The sequence below is a fragment of the Eutrema salsugineum genome, unplaced genomic scaffold (genome assembly GCF_000478725.1).
Source record: "Eutrema salsugineum unplaced genomic scaffold, Eutsalg1_0 scaffold_13, whole genome shotgun sequence".
Lineage (NCBI taxonomy): Eukaryota > Viridiplantae > Streptophyta > Magnoliopsida > Brassicales > Brassicaceae > Eutrema > Eutrema salsugineum.
The window spans coordinates 6,903,298-6,917,570 of NW_006256885.1; the positions used below are offsets into that span (position 1 = coordinate 6,903,298).

Below are 14,273 nucleotides of genomic sequence, written 5' to 3' on the forward strand. Positions count from 1 at the left end.
TGTTTCATGCATTACGGGCTTTTGTTAGCAACTTTTCTCATCGATTTTACACTCCTTTCACATACAACCTGTTAGTTGGTCTAAATGGTTTCTGATCTGTCTCCATTTCCAGTGCCGTTTGGCTTCAAAGAATTAGACTTATAATTCTGCTTAATGAATGTGATACTTGTGGAGTCGCATTCCTTCATTACTGAAATAGATCTCTAGGGGTTCAATGGCATGAGCTCACGATTGTCAGAGAAGTCTCCACAATTTGTGAATCTGAATGACTCAAATCACTCTTTAGATAGCCTCCTCACTTTAGTGTTAAGATACACAAACATAAATGCATAATTAACACCAAGCAACTCGAAATTCAAAGATGATTTAATTTAAATTAATTTTTGACTCGAAATTCAAAATATAACATATTCTTCAACTAAAAACATAAGTAGATAATGGGGTTTTCTTTACATTTTTAATCATTACACAGAACATAGCCTCAAAGACTCATAACTTTTTTAAAGAACCTCCACATCCTTAACCATCTGCACTAACTCAAGGCGACCTTGAATCCGCGGTACTCCTATCTTTGCCAAATCGGGATACACTTCTTACACTCTTAGGAGTCACAGCACCAGGGCTCGCTCCTCGATAACTTGCCCGGAGGCTCTCATCAACAGTAGAGGACGATTTCGCTATTGCCCGTCTGAAAAACTTCTGAGCAGCAGGTGAAAGTGTCCTAACATTTGGACTTGCACTTCCACTTCGATGAGGAGAAGGCAACGGAGGTTTCTTAAACATACTGTTTGATCTCTCTCTCAGTTTTCGCGAGGCATCCCTTGATAAAGAATGTGCCCTTACGTCTCTTGGAGGTGCAGATGGAATGTTGTAGTGCGGTCCATCAGCACTACCACCAATATCAATGGGTGTATCCTCAAGATCTAATCTCATTGGTGTCCCTTCGATCTCACCCCAAGTTATAAAAGGTGATTCATCAAGACCAGGTGCAGGGGATGGCGTTCTAACAAAACTATACCCGTTATCTGCCCTTTTGTCTGATTCCACATAGAAAGGATTCGGAGTTTTCCTTAGATCGTCCAGATCATACCTCTTAGATTTGTCTCTGTCCCTACCTGAGATATGCATTGGGGAAGAGCCTGCGATTGGAGTGTAGAGAATCTCGACTGAACCATCTTCTCTCGGCCTAGAATCCATTGTCTTGCCATGAAAACGAGTGTTCCCTTTAACTATCTCCTTTGTCAATCCAAGTAGCCTCACCGCCCTTTCCTCTTCGGTTAAGGGTGCCTCACCACGATCAGCTGGATGATACATCAGAAGATTCTTCGCTGTATATTTCCATCCTTGTAAAGTGCTCGGTGGCTGATAAGATGTACCATACCCATCTGTAATCCTGTCTCTCTTTGCATCCTCAATCAGATTACCATCCTCCTTTTCACCTCCAAGTAGATAGCCATACTTCTCCTTCTTCTTCCTATTCACCTTCTCCAAAATCTTCGAAAAGCTATCATTATCCTCACTTGTATATCTCCTAAAGAACTCATCTAAGGACATATCGACATCTACACCTCCGTCTCCATCATCAGCACCACCGCCAGGTAACTCTCTACCAGAGACTCCAGGAGTTCTAGGGGTCTTACCATCAAACTCATCCAAAGGAGTAAAATTTCTCAGAAAAGTAGATCCAGGGGTTTGAGTTTTACCCTCGGTGTCCCCAGGATGATGATTCGCCGCCTTCTTTCCGCGCCTCTCGATAATCTTCAACTGGGCATCTCGGATCTGAATCGGGTCACGGGTTTTCACCGCCTGGATCCAATCTAGCCGGTCCCTAAGCTTGGATATATCCGGAAAGTAATCGCGCTCGATGATCTTCTCGATAGCTTCAACATACGCGTCCTCATCGAGGACTCTCATCCGCTTTCTGGGGTTCCGAGGAGTGATCTCCGAGGAGGAGCTGCGAGGCGTCGAACGGAGACCATCATCTGAATAAGAAGACGGCGTCGGAGAAGATATCTGTCGTGGAGAGTGGCCAGGCGATAGAAACATCTTGAAATCAGAATTTACGCGTTCCCAAAAACTGCGATTCGAATTTCAGATCCGGCGAATTTGTTCGGAAATTTGGACGGAACACTAGGGTTTGTTGTTTTTTTTGGGTCGACAGGAGAACCCGATGATGGCAGATGAATGTATAGATGAAGACTTCCTTATCAATTCGTCTATACGCGTTAAGCTTCCAGAATATTACATCATTGCCCCAAATATTCCAAATTCTCCTACTTTTAACCTCGTAAGAAATCTGGATCGTATTTATAACCACTTGATTAGGATCTTATTGGGAAAACGTCGGTGACGATATTTTGTTTCTTTTATGGTCAACTGGTGACGGTATTTTATTTTCATTATTATTGTTTCTTGAAATGTGTATATCACGTATTTGTAGTAAGAAATTGATCGAATCTTTAATCTAGTGGTTTTTTATTAAAAAAAAATTCATTACATCCAGGTTTGATTGATGAATTTATCAAAGTATTAGATTGAATTTATCAACAAAATAATGAATCAAAGGGTCTACACTGTATAAACTATCTGAATTATTTTGTAGATAGAAAACGATTGAATAATGTTATAAACAGTTAAAATATAGAATACACAACAATCACATTCATGTTAGCTAACATGTAAATATTTAAGGTACAATGCTTGGCTGTAAGTTAAATAACTGACATAGTAGTGAAGCACATGAAGCTCCAGTTGAGAAATCCCCAAACTCTGCTAAATCCCAGTGAACTCATTGGCAACACTGCCTTGCAGGAGATTCTGGCCTCAACACAAAACCAATCCTTTGCAAAACTTAAATCTACACTTGAATACAGCACAGTGACCACAAGGCTTCACACACAAATCCAACCTTATATTGATTCGAAGCTGAACTTGATTACAATAGACAGACATTCTAAGGATTGGATCTGAAAGGATTTCGCTGGTTTGATCTTGGATCTACTCTTGGCGACGACGCATTGTACCCATGAAGCATTTCTCTGATCTTTGAGTACATCACTGCTTGTGACGTCTCACCACCATTTCCACCACTTTCTTGCTCTTTCATCTTTTCAAACAGATACTCCTTCTCAGCCTCTGCCTCACTCAGCCTCAGTTTCAAGTAGTTACTCGCGTACTCCTCCTCCGTCTTCTCCTTTTTCGCTTTCACAATCCTTTCCAACCTCTCTGCTTCCACTTTCGCCTCGTTTGCTTTTAACTGAAACATCTCTGCCTCAGCTTGCTTCAGCCTCACTATCCTCTCTACCTCTTCTATCTGTTGTTTCTTCTTCTGCCTCTCCATCTTCAATTCCGCCACTTCCTTTGCTTTCTCTTCCATCTCTCTCTCGCACTCCTCAAGCCCCAATCGCGCTTTCTTATACATCCTCGTCTTTTCCTCACCCACTACCTCCATTTTCCTCAGTGTCTCCTTCACAACCGCAGCTATTCGGTTGCATGCATCTTGAGGTGCTATCATTCCCCCACCTTCTCCATTTTCAAGGCTCTTTGGAGAGTCCAATTCAATTTCTTCACACACCAAAAACAATGGTTACCACTTGAAAAGAGTAACACACTCTTGATCATAAATAAGATATATTAACAGAAGCAAGCGGGTTTACCTTGGAAAAACATCAATATCAACTTGGCAGCGGTTGCTTCTGCGAGGCCACCTTTAATCTTGTCAATAAGTTCTTCACACTTCCAGAATAGTTTCCGGCCTCTTGTATCTTCGCTTCCACGGAAAATCCTACTCACAAAGTCGAGTTCTTTCATCAAAGACTCCCTATCCCAGTTTGGTGCACAGTGCTGAAACACATCTTTAACCCAACCCAGCAATTCAGAAGTATGGTTGCAAGCTCGACACTTGAACAGCATTTCTCCCATCCCCGACGCACTCTTGGCAGAGATTCCCATCGAGATCTCACCATCCCTGATCGCACAATCCGTGTGAGTCCAATGAGAACACACATCACAGCCAATCCAGCGGCATGTGTTGACTGCAAAGTCAAACTTGTTACAGATGACACACATGCAAAGGTTGCAGAAGCCTTTCCTATTAGCACATATCTCGCAGGGACAATCATCAGCGGGGAGCTCGTTTTGGCAAGCTATGTTTCTGCATCTCTTGTACAAAAAGATCTCGATGAGAGATGTTTGAGACAGGTTGATGTTTGGGTGCAAGAATGCTTGGATTCCAGTGTTTATCACCACAAGGATCTCAAGCTGCACTCGGTGAGCCCTGATTAGTGTCTTTGAATTTAAATCTGATCGCGTCTGGACAAACTTTTGCAGAAACATAAACTCATCTATGGGCTGCGCACCATTTCCCTCAAGGATAGCCTTAAGCCCATTCTTTAACTCGTCGAGATATTCTTCTGGTAAACGCAGCATTCTCTCCGAGACTATGTCCACTCTCTCCCTAGCTATGTCCCGTAGTGATACCTTATCGGTTATAGAAACATGGCGGATCACAGGCTGCTCATTAGAATCAGGCCCTATCTTTCCGCTCTCTGTCTTCTTTCCCATAATAGACTTTGAAGTTGGCCACGTTTCTTGAGAGCTCGCACTTTCAGCTGGAGATTCACGCACAATGCCAGAATTAGATCGTGACAAGTTGGGATCCGAAGATACAAGCGAAAGAGACGTTTGTAGTTGCTGACGAGGAGGTAGCATCTGGTGAGGAAGATTGGATCCAGATGATGTGCCCATCAATTTAGTGCTGCAGACACCGAAATTACGTCAATGCCAAGTTCATATTGACCAAAACAGTGAAAGCAAAGGAGAAACCTTTCACATATTAAATCAGACAATCTATTACGCATTTGAGACCTTACAAAAAATACTTTTCAAGGTGAAATGTAAGTGCAGTGATCATAATATTAGTAACATAAGTAAGATTTGGTAATTCGTTGAGCATAAAATTTGATTATTCATCCAGAAAATCCCTAATAATGTTGCATACGCCCTAGAAGTACACAACATCCTACGTTCAAGTGAGCTGAGATCAATCACTAGTGGAAGCTCAATAACACAAACACAGGATAGAGTGACACAAAGCAGGCGCTAGACCAAAGTAAATCGAATCTATTTGCCTCGTTGATTGAACGCTAGAAAAGTCAAAACACTGAATCTTTAAACCGGAAATTCTTCTCAAAAGGAGAAAGAACTGCCGCAAGGAGTACCGGATTCACCGGAGAGATGACTGGAGACCCGATACGAACCGCAGAGGACGAAAGACGACGGACCCTGAGGTAACCAAAGGGAAAGCTAAAGATTGAGGAAATGGAAACTTCTTTTATTTTTTATTATTTTTCAGATAAAAAAAACGAATAAAGACATATACAGCTGCCAGTTCTTAATGTCCTAACGGTTAACCTGACTAGCCGGTTACTGTCGACTTGTGTTGACTTTTTGAACGCGTTCTTTTTTTCCCAACGTTTGCGTCGGGTCTATCCAAAACACACCTGTATTTAAAATACAATCACCTGTAGTCCCCATAGTTTTAAATTTTATCAATAAAACCCACAAATTTTCATCAAGAAATAAAAAAATTTCTCCTTTCGAATATTATTACATCCAACCGAGGAGTTAACGCCGATTAAACCGTCCTGGGGATTACCTTAAAACTAAACAAAAACAAGCTCAACATTCTCATTGGCTCACTGCCTATTGTTGCTAAATTATGAATTTTGGGGTTCTACTTATGCTGCTACTAATAAAAGAAGAACATGATGAGAAATTGAGAATCGTAGCAGTGTAGGGTTCATTAGGCTTGTGTTCATTTCTGTCCATCCACTTCAAACGGTTCAACCACTTCAGCTTCTAACAACTCTGCATCGTGAGAATGTGCCATCTGCTGCTGTGGCTGTACCTCAGGGATTGACCATTTCCCGGAAAGGGCAGTACCCATCATCTCATATATCTTCCCACCGAGCTCTGCTGGATTCTCCGGCTGTACATATTCAGAAAGAATCAAGGTTTTACAAATCTTCTCCCACATCATTTCAGAGAAAAAGGAAACAAAGTGTTAATATAGACTACAAGCAGAGGCTTACCGTGAACCCACTAGAAACTAGTGCTGCATCATACATAAGATCTATGGCTCTCATTGCATCTTCATCATTTGGGTTACTCTTGTAAGCAGCCTGCGAAATGAAAAAAAAAAAAAAAAAAAACTCAAGTCAATATTGATAGCCAAACCAAACCAAGTAAAGTGATGATGATTGGTGACTCACATTTATGCTCTTGATAATTGAGTGGTCAGGATTGATCTCAAATATCCTTCTCCCTTTCATGAAATCGAGGCTTGTTGTGTCACCAGCTGATTGTGCCTTCATTAGCCTGTCGATATAACATATTCTCTATTAGTTCACCAGGAAAATAAAGAGGGACAAAGCAAATTCTTACTTAGTAAAGAGATCTTACCTCTCCATATTGGCTGACCAACCAAATTTACCAGACACAAGTACACAGGGCGACGAGCTAAGACGGTTAGAAATCTGAACATTCGCAACCTTATCACCTAGTCGTTTTTTAATCCAATCACATGTCAGCCCAAATTCCTTTTTCACAGCTGCCTCTTTCTCCTCATTCTTGTCTCCTGTCAAATACAAGAGCATAGCCAGAAAGTGTGTTAATGCAATGTAGTGGGATTATCTAACATGGTAAACCAAGGGAGTTGCATCAAACACTTGCCTAGGTCTAAGTCTTCCTTGCTGATGTCGACCAAGTCCTTTTCCTTGTAAGATTTTAAGCTCTGTATGGCAACTTCATCAATGGGTTCTACCAGATATAGGACCTATAATCACACAAGGAATAAGTGCATATCAATCACCTCAGAATCACCTTAGAATTAATAGGAATATTTGCAAGGAAGAACAAAAGTGTCACCTCAAGTTCTTTCTCCAGAAGCTTCTCGAGGAAAGGTGCATTCTTAGCACTTGTAACGCTGTCGGAAGCAATGTAATATATCGCTTTTTGATCAGCTTTCATATTCTCGACGTATTCATCCAAGCTGATCATGTCATTCTCACTCTGGGAGGAGAAAAATCGAAGCAATGGAGCTATACGCTTGTGGTTCTCGCGGTCCTCGATGCACCCCAGTTTTAGATGTTTTCCAAAATTCTCCCAAAACTTTTCATAGTCCTGTGTAAATGAACAGTGAGACATTGTAAATTTTGGCAGGAAAATCACCACTAGAACATAGTGATTTCTAACGTGACAAGAAAAAAGATACAAAATTTAAGCAGAAGGGATCAAGAGTTCTGAAGCATACTTCTCTGTTTTCACTCAAGGATATTCCCAAAATCATATCAAAAGCCTTCTTCACCAGACGTTTCTTCATGATCCGCACCTTTGAGACACAATGCAAAAACGTAAGCTTAACAAATGCATGACACTTATACCAAAACAAAACAGAACGTATATCTTTAAGGCTATGCAATGGGTGCAAGCACTTACAATGCGACTTTCTTGAAGAATCTCACGAGACACGTTAAGTGGGAGATCGTGCGAGTCCACAACACCTTTAACAAAGCTCAAGTACCGAGGGAACTGTTCACAAACATCACAAAAGAAACCATCAGTACAAAAAAAGAAAGACAGGTTTCTTGAAAGACCACACCAAAAGAAACTTCTCTCACCAGCTCCCCGTCGAAATCATCTGATATGAAAACTCGTTTTACATAGAGCCTTATGTTCTTTGTCTTTTGATTAACCACGTCATCCTTCCCCGTTGGTGAGACAGGTGGCACGTAAAGGATGGACTTAAATTCGACCTCACCCTACAATAAGAGCATTATCGTTAAGAAGAGATATTATGAGTAATCATCTATTTTTAGTGGATTAACAAGGTGTAACCACTTTTCAACAGATACAAAACATAATCTGCTTCGGCTGTTTAATGCAGATATATGTACTATTCAACAAAAGTTTTCCCTCGAAAGTACCTCTGTTGTGAAGTGGGAAGATGCCAACGGGTCCAAATACTCGTTAAAAGTTTTTCTGTAAAACTCATTGTACTCCTCTGTTGTCACCTCCTTCGAGTTCCGGAGCTGCAATACATAAAAAAATAAACTCTTGAACTGAATCCATATTTTTTATTGTGAGTGCACATAAAATACATCGAGCAGTCCTTACCCATATTGGCTGCGTCTCATTAGTAAGCTCCCAATCCCAGTATCTCTCAACAACCTTCTTGGTTTTCTTTTTCTTCTGTTATAAATTAACAAAAAAAACTTTAAGCCAACTATCCTTGCACATCTACCTATTCTCTGATACTGATCAAGATGATTCTCGGATCTGGCACAGAGAAGCAAGTATACCTCAGTTTGGTCATCCTGGTCATCCTTTTTCGATTCAGCTGGATCATCTTCAACCTCAACCTGTATAAGATAGAGCCAAACATACAAAGCCGGCCAATAAGATAAGAATCTTAGTTGTCTTCTGATACGAAACTAGATATTGCATTTTTCCCTTGTAGACAGAGCAACTTTGGGCATTTGTGCCAATGTTTAAGTTCAGATATGTGTCATCATATTGATCATACCTCTTTTGTGTAGCCTTTTTCCTGCCACGTGTATATAGGGAACGAAACAAACTGAGAATAGTTTTTCACTAGCTTCTGAATCCGCTCTGGATCTGCAAAGCCTTTGTCATCTCGCTACATTAGGCACCACGAGAAAAAAAAGAAAAAAAAAAGGAGAAAGTTTTAGTATGTAAGTTTTGATGACAGAACAAATACTTGAGCTGCAAAAGAAATACCAGAGCATAACGAACCTTAAGATGCAATGTAATACGAGTTCCCCTAGGAAGAGTTAATTGAGGATCAGTCTCTTCCTTAATGGTATAACTGCTTGAATCTGCTTCTCCTTCCCACACATATTGCTTATCAGACTTTGGGCTCTTCGTTGACACAGTGACCTTCAACATATAGATAAGTAACACAATATTCAGGTGGTGGAGAGGTGAGCACAACAATGATCAGAGTCCAACGAGATCACAACATACCCGATCTGCAACCAAGAATGCCGAATAGAACCCAACACCAAATTGACCAATTAAATTGTTGTCACCACCTGCATCCTTGTTATCCTGAAAACATTACAGCAATGCTTAGTTGATCCAGTGATTCCCTGGAAGGAAATAGTAGTATCAGAGAAACCAGTAGAACCTTTAAAGCTTTCAGGAACTTGGCAGTTCCACTTTGCGCAATAGTCCCAAGGCAGTCAACTAATTCTTGCCGTGTCATACCGATACCTGAATCACTGAGAAAGTGAAAAAAGGACAGACAACCTGTTAATTCTCTGCTCACCATTGCTCTACACGAAATTTAAACTTCCAAAGCAGAAACAAAATATGACTTACGTGAGAGTTATTACTCCATTCTCCTTATCAGCATAGATGCGTATATCAAGATCAGCAGCATCCTTTGAAAGCTCAGGGTTTGTAACGCTCAGGTAACGCAACTTATCCAACGCGTCGCTAGCATTGCTATTGGAAACCAAATAAATGTAGATTGTTAAAGAAAAAGAATAAGAAGGAACTCAATTACCAAAACACTAACTCAAAATCAGGACAGAGGATACCTGATAAGCTCCCGAAGAAACACCTCCTTGTTGCTGTACAGACTGTTAACAATGAGGTCCATGAGGCGACTCACCTGCCATTTGTGTCAAACATGATTAAACACACAGAAATTGATCACAAAACAAAAAGAAAGTCAACTAAACAAAAAAATTGTCCGTACTTCAGCTTGATATTCAAATTTCTCAGCCGGTGGAGGAGCCTGAGACGAAGAGTCCGATGCTGCTGCGCTGGATTCATTCCGGCATCCCATAAACCAGTTGGTTTTCATGTTCAATTGAGCCAAGGACTCACATTTCTTGCATTTTCCATTGGTTAAGGATGAGTACCATCTCGATTCAGTGTCACCTCTCTTCGCATCCTAAGATTGAAAAAAAAATTTGTAATGACTCAGAGTAGTTTAGCGATGATCTCTTTCTATTATTTGAATAAGAGGATGGCTTCTATTGTTTAGAGTTGACAGTGTAAGTTACCGTGGTAGATGGGGAGGAGCGGGAGATCGAAGTCGCGGCGGCGGCGACGCGGAAGCTTCGATCGCCGGAGAGTAGGAAGTTGGAGACGGAGCGTTTCGAAAGCCTGAGCATAGTCGCAGCTTCTAGAAACTCTCGCAAGAGAAGCTAGTGGAAGAATTTGGATATTGGTAGCAATGAGCAAAGACAGAGACGACTGGTGGAAAAAGGAAAAAAAGGTTTTTGTAGGGTTTTTCGGCGAAAGGCGAAGCTTCTGGATGAGAAGGGTAATTGCGGTGATGTAAATAATTTCGTTAATATCCGAAAAAGTTACTGTGTTTCCTAAATCGACTTCGACCCTTCCAATCCGGTTCGACTATGAATCGAGGTGGAAGACCGGGTTGAGTTTTTTCTTCAATGATCTAAAATTATTTTTCTTCAGTGACCTAAAAATTAATCTTTCTTACTTTTTTTTTTTATCTCTAGTTTAATGTTCTTTTACTATTAATCCGACAAATAATAAGCTCAAACATCATAAAAATTTTTATAATTATTTTTGTTTAGTCGATCATATGAATTGGTTTATGATAATTATATATATACGAAATAGCCGTTTATTTTAACGCGAAAGTTGATTTGGTTGGCAAAAAAAGTTTAACAAAATTATATTAAAACTTTTAGTCTATAACAATCAGATTCTAAAAGAATGTAGTGTGTATAAGCTATAAACAAGAGGATAAAAGGGATGAATTAACATCAGTTTAATATTTACAAGAGAGAATTTGGCGACAACATGCTCCAATGCACATTGTATTATTGTACCAATGCAAAGTTATAACAATATGCGTTGGAGCATATGTATATCGGAAAAGCACTGTGAACTATATTGCAATATGTCAGAATTCCAAAATGGACATCGTGACAACCGGAAAATCGGTTTATTTTTCTAGGAGCCCGGTATACTTTGGATGGAATAGTTTAAGGATGTATCTCACAACTTGCCTTTTGTCATTGATTTTTATCTCCAAAATCTTTTGATACATCTGATTTTTTTAGTCTACAAAAGGTCAATTATTCGTGACTTTAATTCAACAATCAGAAAATAAATAAAGATAGGGATTTAAAGTTATCCGATGTGGACTCATGGAGTATGTGATTGTACTTGGAGTGTACAGTCTTCAATAAACCTTGTGTAAAATCAGATATATTTTCTATTGTCGATTAATGGAGACTAGTATCATTCAGAAGATTAGGATCATATATACGAAATCGGTAAAGTTAACCATGAAGTTGGATTACCAAAGTTTTAGTAATTTAGTATTTTCCCCCAAGAATGTGTTTTTTTACGGAACTGTCCAATAGTAGTATTATCTGTGAAGATAACGCGGACTCGGTGAAGAGATATATTCGTCCAAGAGGATACTAAAGGTACTAATTGCCAAAACGGAAACATGAAGTGAGCTATATGCCAAAGTCTTCTCTTCTTGATATTTCTCTGAAAATTTGGACCAAGTGAATGCTGTTTAATTATGTAGAACGTTCTGTTGACAATATCCCTTTTTTTCTGAAAACAAAAAATTAACCACCGATATCTCGTTGAATATATAACCACCGATTTTTTCTATTTGTAGCTATAGCTAGGGTCCAAAATCATTGGAACATGTTGATTAATTGGAGAGAGAACAACAAACTGTTACACGTTTAATTTCTTTCTCGCCAAGGGTTTTCCACATAATCAAATTAATACTTCGGATTAGTCATACTATTATTATCTGTCACATAAATATTGCACAAGCCATTAAACATCTGAGAGAAAGCTTTGTATACACGAAAGTACAAAACCCATAATTTTTTTTCCCCTTGCAGGATTTTACCAAGCCAAACAGTATTTTGGCTTGAGTTTGTTTCTTCCTACATATGCCTTTCATCTCCCAAAACAAACCCAAACCAAAAAAGGACAAAAAAAAAAGAGAGACAAGTACATACATAAACAGCCAAAGTGTAATGTCAAGATTCAAGCTTTAGAGATACAACACGGGATTGTCGGTTGCGCTTAGCCGCCTTAACAAAGACTACTGAGAGACAAGAGGGTGCCCACCATGGCCGTCGAACTCTCTGCTCACCTTTCAAACAAGCCACTGTCAAAAGAACATATCTTTTATTAGTCAAATTTCTGCAGCAACTTAAGCTGAGATAGAGAGAGCAAGAGAGAACCTTTAATCCTTCTGAGTTCTTTACAGAGGGTGATAAAATCTCCCCATTTCATGTGATGCCTCCTTATGAAGTGAAGGATCTGTTCGGTTGTAAACACAGACATACTTTCTAGATATTCTCCATTGACACCATTTTCTTTGAATATCTGGCGGTAGCTCCCAAGGTTTATCTCTTCAAGCCAAGATCCAACATCCTGTAAAAGCAAAATTATTAGATCTTCTCATCTACAAGACGCTCGATGGACATACAGTACAAACGAATAGACTAAAAGTCCATAGTAGTAGCATCTGACTGAACAGAACACATCAACAACCACAAGGTCCAACTTTTCCATATGAGTGAACTAATTCTATCTATCTCTCACGAAACAAAACAAGTTCGTATCAGGCACCAGTTGAGTTTCAGTTTCGCCAACTAGTATTCATCCAGCAGAAACCCTTTTCACGAGTATTACTTTGCTTGAAAAGAGACTCAGCAAGTGACAGATGCGAATATCACTGTACACCAATCTTAGTGGGACTTCAGTTCACTAGGTCGAAGAAGTATAGCAATTTCTAGCTTGCATGATGTAATTGCAATCAAAGGTTATAACATCAAGGTAAGAGTTGTTCTTTCAGTAACCACCAGAGGTACCAAAAGCGCAAAACACAAGTAATAAATAAACAACACCCAGTTCTTAAGAGCTAATCCGAGTAATCTGGATCCAAACCCTAAAGCAAACTAGGGTCATACCTGAAAGAGAACATAAGGGGTGAGATCAAAGCAACCCAGTTAAGGGTTAAATAGGCTGAATTCAGATCAAAATTAGGCTAACATGATTCACGATACTCTGCAACAGAAGCAAGTCTAAGGAACAGCTCAATCCAAGAAAGAGGTGAAGTTGATCGCGTGGTTCAAAGACGAAACAAAAACATAAGATAGGGGATTGGTTGAGATTTACCTCAACAGTCCAGATGAAGAAATCAAGGGGCTCGGGGGGATGTTCTCTGCTCATCGTCTCCTCTGCACAAAAGTCCCAATATAATTCGCCCACAATCATTTTACATAGAGCTCAAAGCAACATCAAATCGAAAACGAAGTAAAAGGAAACGCGAATTCGCCATCCTCCAATCCTGATTAGAAAAGAGAAACACCTACCAAGGAGACAGCTGTAAGATCCGAAATTTGAGCTTTGATTTGAGTGAATTTCTTGGGAAACAAACGGAGATAGAGATAGAGATAGAGAGAGAGAAAGAGGGATTCAGAGAACTTGCAGTGCAAAAATGCGTGAGTTTTAGGGTTTGAAGAGAGAGAGAGAGAAGGAGATGAGAGGTCGGGGACAAATGGGTCCACAAGTGAAAGTGTGCTTTTCTCTTTTGGCTCTCTCTTTCTCGCACTTCACGCGCCGCTCTCACCACGACGCGCCACCGTCTCTCCGTACCACGACTTCTTTCCTTTCCATTTTTTCCACTCTTTATTGGATTTTTACAGGGAGAGCTGCTAATTTGATATATTGCAAGAATACTTTTTTTTTTTATTAAATGACAAATTGTTATGTTTTGTTATCAACAAATGGCAAAAATGTGTGTCGGTAAAAGACTTTAGCATGAAAATAAATAAATTAAAAAATTATTTTTGAATATTTAATCCAAATGTTGACGACATAGACATTTTTTTTTCATGTTGACATCCATTCTATGAATTAATTAAATATTTTAAACAAGCTAAAAGTCGAGAGCTTCATATGTAATAAAGTGGCCAGGACAGTGTGTATGGTTGCCTCTCAGGTATAAAGGTTCCATTCTTTTTCCCAGAGTGAAACAAAAATGAGCTAGTGGACATATTAGGTTCCAATTTAGTAGCTTTTCTGGGACAAATATCCATATGAGTCCATAGACCTCTTTTAAAGCTTCCAATCTAACAAAAGAATTTATAGTTTGTACTTCTGTTGCATAAATTATCATTTTAACGTGGTTACATAGATGCTTTTTTTAAAATATCTTTAACTGA

General features: G+C 39.5%; 4 protein-coding genes across 7 annotated transcripts; all 4 read right to left on the reverse strand.

The window, feature by feature from the left end:
• Window positions 1–397: 397 nt before the first annotated feature.
• LOC18024714 (splicing factor ESS-2 homolog) lies at window positions 398–2,184 on the reverse strand. The gene has a single exon (XM_006407734.2). The coding sequence runs from the start codon at window positions 2,044–2,046 to the stop codon at window positions 538–540; it is 1,509 nt and encodes a 502-aa protein (XP_006407797.1). The 5' UTR covers window positions 2,047–2,184; the 3' UTR covers window positions 398–537.
• A 407-nt stretch (window positions 2,185–2,591) lies between these two features.
• LOC18024715 (protein OBERON 1) lies at window positions 2,592–5,359 on the reverse strand. 3 transcript variants are annotated; one of them, XM_006407735.2, is made up of 3 exons: window positions 5,220–5,359; window positions 3,657–4,756; window positions 2,954–3,564 (listed from the first exon to the last, which is right to left on the reverse strand). In XM_006407735.2, the coding sequence occupies exons 2-3, from the start codon at window positions 4,744–4,746 to the stop codon at window positions 2,954–2,956; spliced, it is 1,701 nt and encodes a 566-aa protein (XP_006407798.1). In that variant the 5' UTR covers window positions 4,747–4,756; window positions 5,220–5,359. The 3 variants fall into 3 exon arrangements, with proteins under 3 accessions (XP_024015067.1, XP_006407798.1, XP_024015066.1); XM_024159298.1 differs by having other exon boundaries at window positions 5,229–5,332; XM_024159299.1 differs by lacking the exon at window positions 5,220–5,359 and having other exon boundaries at window positions 2,592–3,564; window positions 3,657–4,746.
• Window positions 5,360–5,527: 168 nt separating this feature from the next.
• LOC18024716 (heat shock protein 90-6, mitochondrial) lies at window positions 5,528–10,267 on the reverse strand. Its single transcript, XM_006407736.2, has 20 exons — window positions 10,095–10,267; window positions 9,785–9,982; window positions 9,624–9,697; window positions 9,403–9,528; window positions 9,209–9,302; window positions 9,046–9,129; window positions 8,815–8,958; window positions 8,585–8,698; window positions 8,361–8,420; window positions 8,176–8,250; window positions 7,986–8,090; window positions 7,680–7,820; window positions 7,498–7,590; window positions 7,313–7,390; window positions 6,928–7,182; window positions 6,733–6,835; window positions 6,463–6,637; window positions 6,273–6,378; window positions 6,093–6,182; window positions 5,528–5,989 (listed from the first exon to the last, which is right to left on the reverse strand). Exons 1-20 carry the CDS (start codon window positions 10,203–10,205, stop codon window positions 5,816–5,818), a joined length of 2,400 nt encoding a protein of 799 aa, XP_006407799.1. The 5' UTR covers window positions 10,206–10,267; the 3' UTR covers window positions 5,528–5,815.
• Window positions 10,268–11,805: 1,538 nt separating this feature from the next.
• On the reverse strand, window positions 11,806–13,726 carry LOC18024717. Of its 2 annotated transcripts, XM_006407737.2 has the most exons (4): window positions 13,422–13,726; window positions 13,225–13,286; window positions 12,285–12,477; window positions 11,806–12,208 (listed from the first exon to the last, which is right to left on the reverse strand). In XM_006407737.2, exons 2-4 carry the CDS (start codon window positions 13,276–13,278, stop codon window positions 12,078–12,080), a joined length of 378 nt encoding a protein of 125 aa, XP_006407800.1. In that variant the 5' UTR covers window positions 13,279–13,286; window positions 13,422–13,726; the 3' UTR covers window positions 11,806–12,077. The 2 variants fall into 2 exon arrangements, with proteins under 2 accessions (XP_006407800.1, XP_024015316.1); XM_024159548.1 differs by lacking the exon at window positions 13,422–13,726 and having other exon boundaries at window positions 13,225–13,338.
• Between the last annotated feature and the right edge of the window lie 547 nt (window positions 13,727–14,273).

Bases quoted from the DNA above. Each gene is read 5' to 3' on its own strand.
- LOC18024717 (XM_024159548.1), bottom strand. From the start codon at position 13,323: ATGATTGTGGGCGAATTATATTGGGACTTTTGTGCAGAGGAGACGATG. The intron at 12,478-13,224 runs GTAAATCTCAAC...TTGCTTTTACAG, and splicing joins TCTTCATCTGGACTGTTGAG to GATGTTGGATCTTGGCTTGA. The intron at 12,209-12,284 runs GTTCTCTCTTGC...TTCTTTTGACAG, and splicing joins AGAACTCAGAAGGATTAAAG to TGGCTTGTTTGAAAGGTGAG.
- LOC18024714 (XM_006407734.2), bottom strand. From the start codon at position 2,046: ATGTTTCTATCGCCTGGCCACTCTCCACGACAGATATCTTCTCCGACG.
- LOC18024715 (XM_024159299.1), bottom strand. From the start codon at position 4,746: ATGGGCACATCATCTGGATCCAATCTTCCTCACCAGATGCTACCTCCT. The intron at 3,565-3,656 runs GTAAACCCGCTT...TGGTGTGTGAAG, and splicing joins GATATTGATGTTTTTCCAAG to AAATTGAATTGGACTCTCCA.
- LOC18024716 (XM_006407736.2), bottom strand. From the start codon at position 10,205: ATGCTCAGGCTTTCGAAACGCTCCGTCTCCAACTTCCTACTCTCCGGC. The intron at 9,130-9,208 runs GTTCTACTGGTT...TAATGTTTTCAG, and splicing joins AGTTCCTGAAAGCTTTAAAG to GATAACAAGGATGCAGGTGG. The intron at 8,251-8,360 runs GTATACTTGCTT...AATTTATAACAG, and splicing joins ACCAGGATGACCAAACTGAG to AAGAAAAAGAAAACCAAGAA.